Source organism: Maniola hyperantus, chromosome 4 (genome assembly GCF_902806685.2).
Source record: "Maniola hyperantus chromosome 4, iAphHyp1.2, whole genome shotgun sequence".
In the NCBI taxonomy this organism is placed as follows: Eukaryota; Metazoa; Arthropoda; class Insecta; order Lepidoptera; family Nymphalidae; genus Maniola; species Maniola hyperantus.
The window spans coordinates 11,228,502-11,243,364 of record NC_048539.1 but is presented as its reverse complement, the minus strand read 5'-3'; the positions used below and the strand labels follow the sequence as shown (position 1 = coordinate 11,243,364).

The following is a 14,863-nucleotide window of genomic DNA, read 5'->3' as shown; positions in this document are numbered from 1 at the left end:
GTTTTAAGGATCATTGGTGATCAAATAAAAAAAAACATTCTTTCTTTATCATTAGCCGTTATAAACAGCACGCGAGTAGCAGCGGCAGCATGATTATCATTGTAGTAGCCCCCGAATCCCGATGAATCAAAGGCGTTGCCAACTGATGTGTTATTACACTGCGACACAGCTATAACGGGAGTTACGATAAACAAAATGTACACACTATTTCAATAATTTACTTTAACGATCTATAATTACTGTAACGGTATAAGGCCTTTAGGTAATTAACGTCAATTCTCTAAGTGCCTATTTAGTTACTTAGTTCGGTACTCACGTAGTGATAGGTCATCATCATCATCATGATCAACCCATCACCGGCTCACTACAGAGCGCGGGTCTCCTCTCAAAGTGAGAAGGGTTTTGGCCATAGTCTACCACGCTGGCCATGTGCGGATTGGTAGACTTCACACACCTTTGAGAACATTATGGAGAACTCTCAGGCATGCAGGTTTCCTCACGATGTTTTCCTTCACCGTTAAAGCAAGTGATATTTAATTAATTAAAACGCACTTAACTCTGAAGAGTTAGAGGTGCGTGCCCGGGATCGAACCCCCGACCTCCGATTAGAAGGCGGACGTCCTAACCACTAGGCTATCACTGCTTATAAGTGTGATAGGTACCAACTTAATAATATTCATGTACCTTTTTAGGGTTCCGTAGTAAACAAGGAACCCTTATAGTTTCGCCATGTCCATCCGTCTGTCCGTCCTCAAACAAAGACAATCCAACAAACAAACACACTTTCGCATTTATAATATGGGTAAGTACCGATTAGTATGTATGACTAGTACCTATCTACCGTCTTTACGATTAGGGCACACGGGGCCCGTGCCCAGGGCCTTCATCGTCAAGTGGGCCCCAAAGTGGGTTTGTTAGCGACTTTCTGGCAACACTGAGCATTGACAAGCTTGTGACAAGCCAATGGCATTGCCGAGTTTGACAGTAAACGTGGCATTGCCAGATTTAACAGGTAGGCAGTATTATGTAGTTCAGGGTTGCCAAACGTAAGATAACTTGATAACTTATAATAAAAGATCATAGCAGAAAAATGTTTTTGTCATTCACTTTTTTTACTTTCCAACAGGGTCCCAAATTCTTGTGTGCCCAAGGGCCCCGGCATGGCCTAAGACGGCGCTGTGTATGACAGTAAAGCTTTCATAAAACTCTACGAATAAAACTGAGCAAAATTAATCACCAGATAATAAAGTTAACTGAGTTGACATCGACGGCCAACAACTTTTACATTTGCAATTCAACTAAGTTATAACATTGCAGTTTGTGTTGCTTGTACCTGGATACATAACTACCTAGTCATAGTCATTCGTTATCCACGGGTACCCGGTACGTGCTACGTACCTACCTTATTACTAAAACATTGGTACAGTTTTATGCAGAGAAGGTAAATTACTTAGTTTATTTTGTATAGGTACATGTCAAATGACCACATTTTTCAATCAGCAGTACCCTTATTATAAATGCGAAAGTGTGTTCGTTTGATGGTTTGTACTCTCCAGGTCTTTGACTGTACCCATGCATAGATAGATAAAGACCTGGGGAGTGACATAGGCTACTTTTTATCCCGGAGAATCAAAGAGTTCCTATCACGCGGATGAAGTCGTAAGCATCATCTAGTTTATAATATTTTAGCTTTTTTATTACTAGCTGTTTCCCGAGACTTCGTCTGCAAGGAATACTGAAACGATATTTTTACATCATAAAAGGTCACATCAGACACTTATTCATACTGCAGTTTTTAAATATTACGAGGCTTTTCTGTATTTGGCTGTAAGAAAGAACATTTTTCGCGGTAGAAAGGCGCCTCACTTCTGTCTCTAACACAGGTCTCTATTCTCTAGAACAAATGCTAAGCAGTATGTTGTCGTTAGTTTTTAAACTTATGGTATAGCTGTACTTGATTATCAAAATAAATTCAGTGGTTTCATTACAAAGTAAAAGCTAATAAACAGAAACACGCACACTTTAAGGTTTGATAAAGTTTATTTCACTCTTTGTACTTATTATCGATTGATGTTGTATTAATAACTATTACGGTAGAAATTCAAAGATTGTGCTATTTGAATATTCAAAAGAATCTACCACTTGCACTGGTTCAGAATGCCTAGTCCGGAATATACTGCATGCACTAGTGCGGAATTAATAATCTAAGATTTACAGAGACAAAACCTCGAAATATATACTTTTATACCATTTGATTGATGTCTCCTTCACAAGGACATCGGCTTCGAGGCGTGACATATTAAAGTCTTTTTCCTCTTTACAAAACCGCAATTTTCCGGTATGCAACTGACATCTTGAAGTACATCCAAAACATCAGCATTACTCCAACTACAAGCTTAATTACCTACCTACTCAATAAAGATGTCATGTTCAGGAAAAGTTTTTTATACATGGCAAGTATACAAAATTATCGTGAGTATATTACGATGGGTACATGTCCCTACATCACTTACATGGTCCCCAGTCCCCACGCACTTTAATAATATAGGTAATCAAATCAACATGCTGATAAACATAGAGGTATAATAATTATTACGTATAGAGCTGTGCTCAATTTTGCATATTCTATACATTCGTAGTTGCTTTGAGTTTACGTCGGGCCTACACATTTGAATGCTTGAATGAACTTAAAATCGTCGAGAGTATGTACTCACGTCGTAGCATTACGAGCATACGAGTACGAACAGTAATTTGATTACGAATGAAACCCCTGTTTCCATGGTATTTTATAAAAATAAATTTTTTTAGTACTTTTTCCGCCTTCTCAGCAATACAATTCGCATCCAACGTAAAACTGCGACGATTGAGGAACTAATTTTTGAAAACTCGTTCCTAAGAACTAACAAACGAATTCGCCCTTTTACATAAAATTTTGTGCTTTTACTTTCAATAACAGGAAACGGATTACAAAATGGCAAGTTTTAGCATTTTGTTTATTCAAAAACATGTACAATTTAAGTACATATTTAGATTTTGGGGAATTAGGCACAAACAGTATCTAGCAAAATAGCGGGTTTATTGGTTCAAAACATATAAAATCTAAGTGTTCATTAAATAGCTAAGTAAGAAAGTTTTAGAAAGTATATTTTGATGACTTACCTACCTCGTAAAATGTATAGCCTATAGGTGTACAGTAATGGCTTATAATAATTTAGGTGTAACGTTACAAATTATTAGAAACTAGGTACTTTACCTGCTTAACGTCATCTATAAAAATAATATTGTATGGTAAATAGTATAACTTTAGTACCTATTTTATGAATTAGTAACAGCACATATATGGTTACGTTATCAGAAGCAATTGTTATGAGCAATTTGTTATGCAGATAGAGTTCAATTTATGTTATAATGTAGCCGTAGGTAGGTACTTTAATATTATGTACCTACCTAAAATATAAAAAAATAGACTTTACACTTTGACGTAAGATTTTTTACACCTTTTATCTCTATCTGTTATTCTCCAAAACCACCAAACAAATGTTCCTCACAGTGTTAGGGACAATACACAGAGAAACTTTCAGCTTTTATAAAATAACGAAGGTCTGGCACGCGCTGGCTCTCTCTCTATTAGACAAGTTGACAGAAAAATCCGTACCATTTAAAAGGTCTATTAAATTATTGTGACCTTTTTCCGAGGTCGTAATTGTTAACGTGCTCAGAATGTTTAGTGCTGTCAACTGCAATAAACTGTAAACGTAAGTGTTGCGTCACACAGGTAAACATGAATTCATAATTCATATTGAAGAATGGATAACATACGATTAAAGGCTCCCCCACACAGCTGCGTTATTATCGGTCGATAATATCGCATGCGTTATTGCGATATCTGTTTTTAGTACGTTTTGTATTAGGATGGTCATGTAGTTACACACTGCTGCGATAATAACGCCGCCGCCGAAAACAGATATCGCAATAACGCATGCGATATTATCGAACGATAATAACGCGGTTGTGTGGGGGAGCCTTAATGATATTATAATGGTATGATTAGTGATATTATAATTACCTTTTTTAGGGTTCCATACCCGAAGGGTGCCAACGGAACCATATTAGTAAGCCGTCCGTTTGCCCGTTCGTCTGTCTATCTGTCAGCGGGCTGTATCTCATGAACCGTAATAGGTAGGGAGTTGAACTTTTCATAGAATATGTCAGAGAATCTATTGCTACTACAACAAATAATAAAAATATACACACGAGTGTTTCTGGCAGATTCGCTATATTTGCAATCTATTTTGGTGTAAAATGGGACTTATGGACTATAAAATACTTAATGTGTATACTGGTACTGATTCTGAGCACACCTAAATTTTAAAGTATTCGCATCGTCTTCTTACTAATGTAATACGTAGAGGAAAGTTTGACACAGTTTGACAGTTTTAAATTTAATTTAGAGCTGTCAAACTTCGTAACTTTAGCTGCCAGTCGCGAGCCTATTGTTTTTTGTAGCGTGCATTAAAAGTCTTTAAATGTGAAATTCATGTTCCGTCCTCTTTTAGCAATACTAAAAAGAAAAAGACGCATATACCTACTCTAAATTTAGTTTAGACATTGTCAAGAGAATCGGCGCCACTGAAACTCAAAATTACTTTAAATCCAATCCAATCAGTAAGTAACGGAAGAAAAAAGGAAAAGTAAGTACCTACCTACTTACTTACAAAAACGTTTTGGAACGGTTAACGTCGGCTATTATTGAACTTGGCCTCATTTTTTATGAACGCACTCTACATTTCTCGGTCGTCAAAAGTCGTACCAGATCAATCGATAGAGTCTGTCTAGTAAAAGCTAAGTATAAAATATCCATACTAATATTATAAATGCGAAAGTGTGTCTGGCTGTCTGCTAGCCTTTCACGGTCTATCCATTCAACCGATTGTGATGCAATTTGGTATAAAGATAGCTTGCATCCAGGGGAAGGAGGGCATAGGCCGCTTTTCATCCCGGAAAATCAAAGAGTTCCCACTGGATTTTTAAAACCTTAAATCCACGCGTACGAAGTCGCGGGCATCATCTAGTTGAATTATTACAAAAACAGGCCAAGTGCGAGTCAGGCTCGCGCAACGAGGGTTCCGTACTGCAGTCATATTATTTTTTCGACATTTTGCACGATAAATCAAAAACTTATGATTCATAAAAATAAATAAAAATCTGTTTTAGAATCCACAGGTGAAGCCCTTTCATATAATACCCCACTTGATATAGTTATCTTACTTAGAAAATTGAAAATACTAATTATTAGTTTATGACCACAAATTAATTTTTTTTGTGTGATGTGACCACAAATTCACAATTTTCAGATTTTTTCCTTAAAGCCAGCTATTAGACCCACCTACCTGCCAATTTTCATGACTCTAGGTCAACGGGAAGTACCCTGTAGGTTTCTTGACAGACAGACGGACAAACAGACAGACAGACAGACAACAAAGAGTTTCGTTTTTCCTTTTGAGGTACGGAACCCTAAAAACAACACGTGCCATTTTCCGTAGTGTTGCAGGTTTGTAAAAACCACTATCAGGTTTCATAAGACACACTCTAGGTAACGTATACAGGCTACATTAAGAATTAAATTTATTTCTGAACGAGACGTATTGTTCTACTTTCTGACACCATGCCTCAAACTGGTACAGGAGGATGTAACACAAGGACTTACAGAACAAGTTAAAATCATTGTGACTATACGGAGAATGGCTCTGTCAACAGCTGCCTTATCGCTCAGGAAGCTGATAATACCTAATAGGAAACATTTTACAATTAAACATTAATTATCTATCAATCAAGTTGGGTAAGTTTATCATCAAATGATAATAATGATGACATTTTCCGAGAATAAAATAGTCACATAATATGTATTTTAGGAGTTTAGGTAGCCCCTAGGAAAACTATAAACACAATGACAATGATATTATAGCAACAAGATGGTAATCGAGGTAGGTATGAGGCGGGGGGGGGGGGGGGTCGCCCTGCACACTCGCACGTCACCCACGTTAGCCCGCTCCGGGTAAGCGCGGGGGCTGTGCGGGTGTGCGGGGCGTTCCCTCCCCGATTGCTATCTTGACGTGTTGCGTACTTATAAATGTTATAGAATATCTAAATATAAATTGTTATAATAGGGGGGCAAATAGACTGGATTTCTAAATAAATTTTTAATAGGTACATATCAAAAATTGCGGAACCAGCAGGCATTGAAGTTTGAACCTGCATTCTTGTGGCTATCGCAGCCGTATCGAAATCTTCGATAAGTATATGTATTTTTAAACCATGTAAGCGACTGCACATTCGGAATTTTCCTTCGAGTGTAGGTAAATCACTTTAATAAAATTATAAAACTTAGTTTCTTTGTACGATTCATCATCATCATCATCATCATCAACCGACAGACGTCCACTGCTGGATATAGGTCTCTTGTAGGGAATTCCACACGCCACGGTCTTGCGCCGCCTAAATCCAGCGGCTCTCTGCGACTCGTCTAATGTCTTCCGTCCACCTAGTGGGGGGTCTTCCAACTCCGGTGCGAGGTCGCCATTCCAGCACCTTGAGACTCCAACGCCTATCGGTTTACGAATTATGTGCCCTGCTCATTGCCACTTCAGCTTCGCAATCCGTTGAGCTATCTCTGTATGTTGAGCTATGTTGTACGATTATGGCACACTAAAAGGCTTCCAGAAATGCTTCAGATAGCAGACAGCAGATGGCTGATGACTCAGGCAAGAGTTGGCCACGATGTCGTTACGGTGGACAGCATTTTGTATCTTGACAGTTTATATTTCTATTCCGCATTGGCACATTTCCAAATCTATCGTCATGTTAATACATTGAGCTGTCTGTCTGTCGTAGCCTCGTCGTAGCAATGAAACTATGGAGCAATAGCGTCTTTTTTGTCGCAGAAATAATCAGAAGTATGGATCTTAGCTAGTAGATGTAATCATCTTATAGGTCATCATCACCATATAATGTGTATCATCCAGGTTCATCAGGATCAAGCTTGTCACACTATTACGACAAGGACTAGGTAAGGTTACCTACTATCAGTGGCGTGCACCGGTTTGAAGCCAGGGTAGGCACTAGTTAGCTAGGAACCTGTTTATTGGCAGGTCAAAATGAAAAATATGCATTGAGCTATTACAACTGGGGTAAGCAGTGCATTTATGCCTCTATGACCTGCACGCCCCTGCCGTCTATTACCACATTCGCAAGGCCAAATGACGAAGATGAAAGTTATAGTTTACCGTGTTCAACTTACAAATCGAATGTAAGTTTTTGCCTAAAGAAAACTCGCTATAGCTCACTCACTAAATCTCAGGAACTCCAAACTAACTATACGGCCAAAGTACTCATTTGAAATCAAACAGGTAGATTCTTCATAGAGTGTAGCCATCCACTATGAAATATTTTACAAAAATCCAAACCTGAGGTTGTGAAATGCTGGTTAGAAGATTGTCTCGTGAGAAAAATCAACGGGTCGAAGTTGCTCTGCCTCAACTGCTAGTTCCTTCTATACTAATACTATAAAGAGGTAAAGTTTGTAAGCTTGTTTGTAGGAAGTAATCTCTGGAACTACTAAACCGATTTTAAACATTCTTTCTCCAGTAGGAAGCTACATTATTCCTGAGTGACATAGATTACCTATATTTAATTTTCAAAAAAAAAAAAAGATCCTACGAAAATAGTACCTAATAAGCTACCCGTACGAAGCCGGGGCGGGTCGCTAGTTTTTGGTATCTAATGAGAACGGATAGTTTACGAGTATCATTTGACGGACATCTATCGTAAAATGCCGGATCAGGTCAATCCGTGACGGGCAGAACATAATTTTACTTCAACGCGATTTAAGTCGGACACCCGGCATTCGTATCTCGGGCTATTGATGTATTTTGATTTCTAGGACATCCCGGTACTTTCATAGGGGTCAATCCAATATTTCTGCAGTGATTCTATGTGTAAGTGGAACAGCTATTTCTTGCGTAGGTACTACTTACTCATATGAGCAATAATAAACGAGATTTCTGCTTGATTTTATTTATTGAGACATTATTATCATTAGCGTGTATTCTACTAATCGATAGAGAAAAAAATCCATACTAATATTATGCGAAAATCTGTCTGCTTGCTTTTTACGGCACAACCGTTCAACCGATTTTGATGAAATTTGGTACAGAGCTTACACCCGGGGACGTACATAAGCTCCTTTAATCCTGGAAAATTCACGAGTTCCCACGGGAATTTAAAAAGCCTAAATCCACGCGGACATCATCTAATAAAGTGATGAGAAAAAAAGGTAGCTATTTACAAAAAAATCTATCTGTTTCTTGAAATATCGATACAATAAACATTTTCCAGAAAGAAATATAACATGGCACCTAACGAAAGGAAAAGTCGGCGAGAAAACAGAGGAGTCATTTGCTCTGTAATCTATGCCTTAGACAAAATTACAGACTTTCACAATGATGATTTCTTGGGAATGAAACTACATTTTTCGAGATAGGTACCTATCAATGCAAAATCCTTATGGTATTCTACCTGAAAGTTTTGGTATATGTCATAATGGTGCTAATTCGGTTTGGTTGTAAAAAATTCGAAAATAAATTGGCAGATTCAAAATTAGGACTTTCCACAATGGTGGTCTTATGCAGCAGAATACTAAGATTTCGCAGTAATTCATTGCCTAAAAAGAGAATACTTTCACAACTTTACATTAAAATCTTTACATGAATATGACAATATTCATTGAAAGATAGCAGGTAAAAGCCATTAAAAGCTGAATTAAAAAGAATGGAATGTTGTTTCGACGATCGACAACGCGTTGACCTTAGTGGATTTTAGGCACTAAGTTTAAAGTAATAAAGCCTACGAATAGACTGCGTTGAAGGCTACGACTAAGTAAAGGGCTCTCGGGAAGCGCTTTTGTCTTGAGTTTATTACTTCAAAACTTGATGGAAAATGTTCGTTGTTTTTTTAGCGTGCGCTCTATGTTAGAGTGAAATACGGTTAATGAGTAAAGCATGTTCATTATTGCAAGTGCAATATAACACTAGAGTTACGTTTGAAGTGTGGTGTGGCTGAGTGAACGTAGGTACCTAACTCATTTCTGTTTATTACTCAGCTAGATAGCTTGTATAATGGCTTGTAATAAAGAGCTTCCTTCACCTGTCTATTCTAAAACACATTTTTATTTATTTTTATTATGCATCATAGTTTTTGAATTATCGTGCAAAATGTCGAAAAATTACGACTGTAGTACGGAACCCTCGTTGTGCGAGCCTGACTCGCACTTGGCCGGTTTCTTCATAATATTATAGGTACGTCTAACTTTTTTCTACTTTATAACTCATAATCTAAATCTGATGATTTCACACCGCTTGAATAACTACATATAGGTATTCAAAGAGTTGTTCGATCCCTCCCCTACAGACACTTAAACAGTGTGTAGGTATTTACTCAGCTGCTCTATAATATGCACTTATTCTCGTTTTTATAGCCGTATTAAACATATGCAATGCTCTGCAATCATTATGCTGGGTAACTGGTCTCAGGTTACGTGTTACGTTTATGCTTGCTTTATGCTACCGCCGTGTGACTAGTTAATACTACAGGTATTATCTGGATCAGGGATGGCGAACTCTTTTACACCTAACCCCACCTAACGTGCTAATTTCGTCGACAAAATATTTTATGGGACGTAAGCGTGAGCTTAGCTGGTCAAAAAAAATGCCTTAAATATATACAATATGCATAAGGAGCATTTTCTTATGAATTTCTCTATCAATTATTATTAAGTAAAATAAAAATCCTTTTTCCTCCTTCCCATTTTCTTTAAATTCCTTAATTAGTGGCATGTCAATAAGTAGGTATTTCTCGCGCACCATCATTGAGACGCGAGCCATTGGTTAGCCATCCCTGATCTAGATTTACGACCAGGCAAGAAAATGTTACTTGTAAACTTGGCAGTGACTAAAATAGCATGGTATTTTTTCTTAGTTTAAACTTCACGTTCTTTATTTTTAGGGTTCCGTACCTCAAAAGGAAAAACGGAACCCTTATGGGATCACTTTGTTGTCTGTCTGTCTGTCGGTCTGTCAAGAAACCTACAGGGTAGTTCCCGTTGACCTAGAATCATGAAATTTGCCAGGTAGGTAGGTCTTATAGCAGACATTAGGGGAAAAATCTAAAAACCTTGAATTTGTGGTTACATCACAAGAAAAAAATTAAAATGTGTTCATGAACAAAATTGCTATTTTCAACTTTCAAAGTAAGATTAATATACCAAGTAAGGTATCATATTATGAAAGGGCTTTACTTTTACATTCTAAAACAGATTTTTATTTATTTATACGCATAAAGTTTCTGATTTATCGTGCAAAATGCCGATAAAATACGATTGTAATACGGAACCCTCAGTGCGCGAGTCTGACTCGCACTTGGCCGGTTTTTTTGCTTACATTTTACCGATTTGCGCTTGAATGATATTTTACTAACCAAACTATGTGAATGATGCAGATTGAAATGATACACTAACACTACGTACCTAGTAGATACGTGCGTATGTTAAATTATCTCTAACCAATTCTGGAAACCAGACGTAGGTACGACTTCCTCTGCCCTTCAACAATTAATCCTATCTATATTTTAGCATTTAAACTATCGTAAGTGATTTCCATTATACATATATCACACACCGGCTTTACTCACGTGTTTTGTCGACGTTAGCCCGACTAGTATCAATATTTACTAATATTATAAAGAGGAAAGATTTGTGAGTTTATAATCGATAAACTCTAAAACTACTGAACTGATTTTAATAATTCTTTTACCATTACAACGTACTTTATCCAGAAGTAACATATTATGTTTTAAATTACAATGTACAACGGAAGAAGTCGCGAGCAAAAGCTAATAAGTATCTTATAAGGTAATTTCTTTGTAATATATACCTATATATAAAACCTCAATATACGTCTCTATATTCATAGCAGTATAGTTAAATTAAAGTCTACTCCCTGCGCTGACCAACCCGCCTGCCCAGCGTGGTCAGTATGGGCAATACTCCCAATGAACAACACCAACACGCAAAGGCCCCCAGTTCCCGGTCGCCCTGCTATTTCCGACTATAGCGGGAAGTGGGTGGATGAGAAAGGCGGAGGATCGTGTGTGGTGGCGTGCTCTTGGGAAGGCCTATGTCCAGCAGTGGACACAAACAGGCTGATTGATAGTTAAATTAAGCAGTCCTCAGTATTCTTCTCAATAGCTAACGATTCTAGTATGACCCTAAACATTTAAGTGGGCTTCCACAGAGTTTAACTGCCATCAGGCTCAGGTAGGCATATTATGTAGTTACGCATACACATTCGTGATATAAAAGTGTGTAAATAACGAGTTTTGCATTCTGCATAACTTGGAATTTACGTTGATGCCAACTCAGACGTGAACTCAGAACACGTTGAATGGAGCTATGGAAACCGGTTCGAGACCGTGTGAAGAAAATATAGTAGTTACGAATAGATTTAATTCAAAAAATTGTCTCGAGCGCGCTTAAACCGAACGTGGAAGTGAAAACGTTAATAGTTGATGTGTGAGAATTAGAAGCGGTTCGCCAAGGTGAAGCAAGAAAGTATTAATTTGTAAACATTGCCACTCTGTTCATCATCATTATGATCAATCCATCGCTGGCTCACTGCAGAGCACGGGTCTCCTCTCAGAGTGAGAAGGGTTTGGCTATAATAGTCTATCGCGCTGGCCATGTGCGGAATGGTAGACTTCACAGTTCACACACCTTTGAGAACATTATGGAGAACTCTCAAGCATGCAGGTTTCCTCACGATGTTTTCCTTCGCCGTTAAAGCAAGTGCAAGCAATATTTATTTACTTAAAACACACATAACTCCGTAAAGTTAGATGTGCGTGCCCGGTATCGAACCCCCGCGCGTCCTAACCACTAGGCTATCACACCTTGCGACTCTGTTAGACAATTGAAAATCTCATTTATTTTCAGTTATCACCCTCGAAAATGTTGACATAGGTGATCGCACACGGATGCAAAGCAACGCATTTTAAGCATGGATTTAGAAAGTAATCTTGAATTTGTACTTAAAATTTCTTTGATTTTAAGTGTATTGAAAACTAGCTGATGCCCGCGACTTCGTCCGCGTGGATTTAGGTTTTCAAAAATCCCGTGGGAACTCTTTGATTTTCCGGGATGAAAAGTATAGCCTATGCCACTTTTGAGGACTTTTACTATACCATACAGAAAATTATACCCGTTGCTTGATTAAAGGACAAACCAACAAGCAAATTTTCGCATTTATAATATGGGTACGTTGCCGTGTAGAAAGTAGAAACTGGTAAGTATGGGTTTAATAAAATTGACATACCCACCCCTTCCATCTTAGACTGCATGTCATTAAATTTTACCACCAGGTAAGATTGCAGTCAAGGGGGCTTTTAATGAGTTTGTACTTGTAATGGAATAAAAGATAATTTATACAAACTTATACCTATTATTATAGGTAGGTACGTAGACCACAGAACGAAATTCCCAACAATGTAGTAAAAATACCCATGCATACCTACCTACTTATTATCATGAATTCCGAAACAACGGGAAACGGACGAACGCATGGCCCATTTAGTAAAGCACCCTGGCTGCGATAAAAGGGCGTCTCATAAAGGTTCGACACCTACCTACTATCGGTCTGTGAACTTCGTATTTATAGTTGATACAGTACTATACCTACTCTAGTCTCTATCCACGAGGAGAGATGTTAGTATTAGGTTCTGTTACGTAATCCCATACAAATGACAAAGACAAAAACTCAGTGGGCGTTCACCATTTTGAGTCACCATTACCAACCAATCACAAACGAAACTATGCATTCTTGAGTACCTACTTTAGATGTAAGAAAGGATTTTGAGATATTCCATCGAGACCTTTAAGTAACGCGAAATAAATCGCGGGAATAAGCTAGTGATATAGAAGATCAATAAAAAAACTTCCGTCGATACGGAACTATGGGTTGATTCATGCATTGTCGTTATGCAGCGAAAGACTGCTACTATCAAGGTAAACAAGTTACCAAATAAAGAACAGAACAGTAAATGTTTAGAGCAATAATGCTTATTTATTTTTGGTAGCCTCGAAAGTTTATGCACCTCAATAAAACTGATTCTTTGAAAGCAATACCTACTTTCATTAGTGAAATACATAATTAAATTATGTAATTAATTAATCTTCATATATAAAACCAAAATGTTTGTACCTGTGTCCGTTATAGACTTTGAAACTATCCAACTAAAGTTCCTTAAACCGGTTTCATTAGAAATACAATAATGCCACGATCGTTTTAGTGTTTTCAGCGTAGTAACACACGCTGGGTATCTGCTAGTAGGTATAGTCCGTACAAAATGAGAATTCAGTCGCCATTTTACTTTTGTGTCAACTGTCACGTCAAAAGTATGATTTTGACATGACTTTACACATAAAGTTAAAATGGCGAGTGAGAACTTAAAATTTATGAATAATATTAAAAATTTAAATGAGACCCTTACCTTTCAACAAGAGGCTGGACGTTGTCAAGAAACTCGAAGCCAGCGTGAGTTGTATAAGTTATAGATTCGTGACACTGTATAAAACCGTGGTCGGCGCGGACAAAATTTTTTAGCACCCAATATTCACCACGTTGTATAGTTTGCGCCGACATGTCCTTGTCGTTGCACTGTAATAACGTCCGAAGGTACGCAAGAGCGGCTGGGTTTAAGGCGTCCTCGTCATCTATCTCGAGCACTGTCACATTTGATGTTTCAGCATCAGCCATTACACCAGTTAACTTCTTTTCTAAATCCTTCGCCGCTTCGAGCAACGATGCGGTGCTCGAAGTAGTTTTATTTGTGGTTGGCATTGTGGACGGGGTCTTTTGTGAGGTAGACTCTTCCAATATCCGGACGCTAGAATCTGGCGGTCTCGTATCTGTATAATTACGCATGTCGTCTCTATTTAAATAACGAAACTCAGCACTTCTCTCGGATCCATCTACAGTCACTGGTACCCATTCGACACCCGGTGTACTGCTGCTGGACAGATGCATCGCGGCGTACAATAGTACGGCGATGTTGATCACGATACTCACTCTAAACACAAAGTTGCGACGGTTGTTCAACATTATAATAGCGATTTAGGCACTTGTTATTAGAAAAATAATTCGTTAACTACAACGTCCTTCGTCGTCCTCTAGGACGCAGTTTTCTGTAGGGCCCTGTGCGTGTCAGCATCACAATTTATTGTGTCATCAGCAGGCGTGTGGAGGTTGGCTCGAAGCCAGCGCCACGTACTCTTCTCGCTCCTGCAATAAAAGAAAAATAGTTTAAGTACTTTTTATTCCTGCAATCAAGATTTAACTCTTAAATAATGCGACTTTAACTTTGGAGAACGCATTATTTAATTACATCAGTGTTGGGCAGGTTCAAGGTATACAGCATAATGCTGAGCTGGGATTTGGGTTGTGCCACACATGACAGTTTGTTCCGGCGCTTGTTCTGCTTGAGACTTTTTGGCTTAGAGCTCAAGTGGAGGAAGCGTCGGAATAACAACTTTTAGTTATAAGATGTAATGTGTGGCACAATTTAAGAATTAACGTTCTTTCATTTATTTACCCATTGATATAGGTAAATAAATGCATTTGCATTAATCGTATGAAAACTTATAATGATGTTATTAATGGTCGGTGAGTCGGATATAAAAGTGATTCCTGCACTTAAAGTTTTATTCTATACTGAATACGTTGTTGAAGACATAATCAGTTGATTTAATTAGTATTTG

At 38.0% G+C, this 14,863-nt stretch overlaps 1 protein-coding gene across 1 annotated transcript in view; it reads right to left on the bottom strand.

Moving 5' to 3' along the window:
• Positions 1 to 14,863, bottom strand: part of LOC117996903 (beta-1,4-glucuronyltransferase 1) — an 80,777-nt gene that overhangs the window by 31,041 nt on the left and 34,873 nt on the right. The window contains exon 2 of the mRNA XM_034985046.2: positions 13,597 to 14,387. Within this exon, the coding sequence (XP_034840937.1) occupies positions 13,597 to 14,207 (611 nt within the window). The 5' untranslated portion in view covers positions 14,208 to 14,387. The remainder of the gene's footprint in view (positions 1 to 13,596; positions 14,388 to 14,863) is intronic.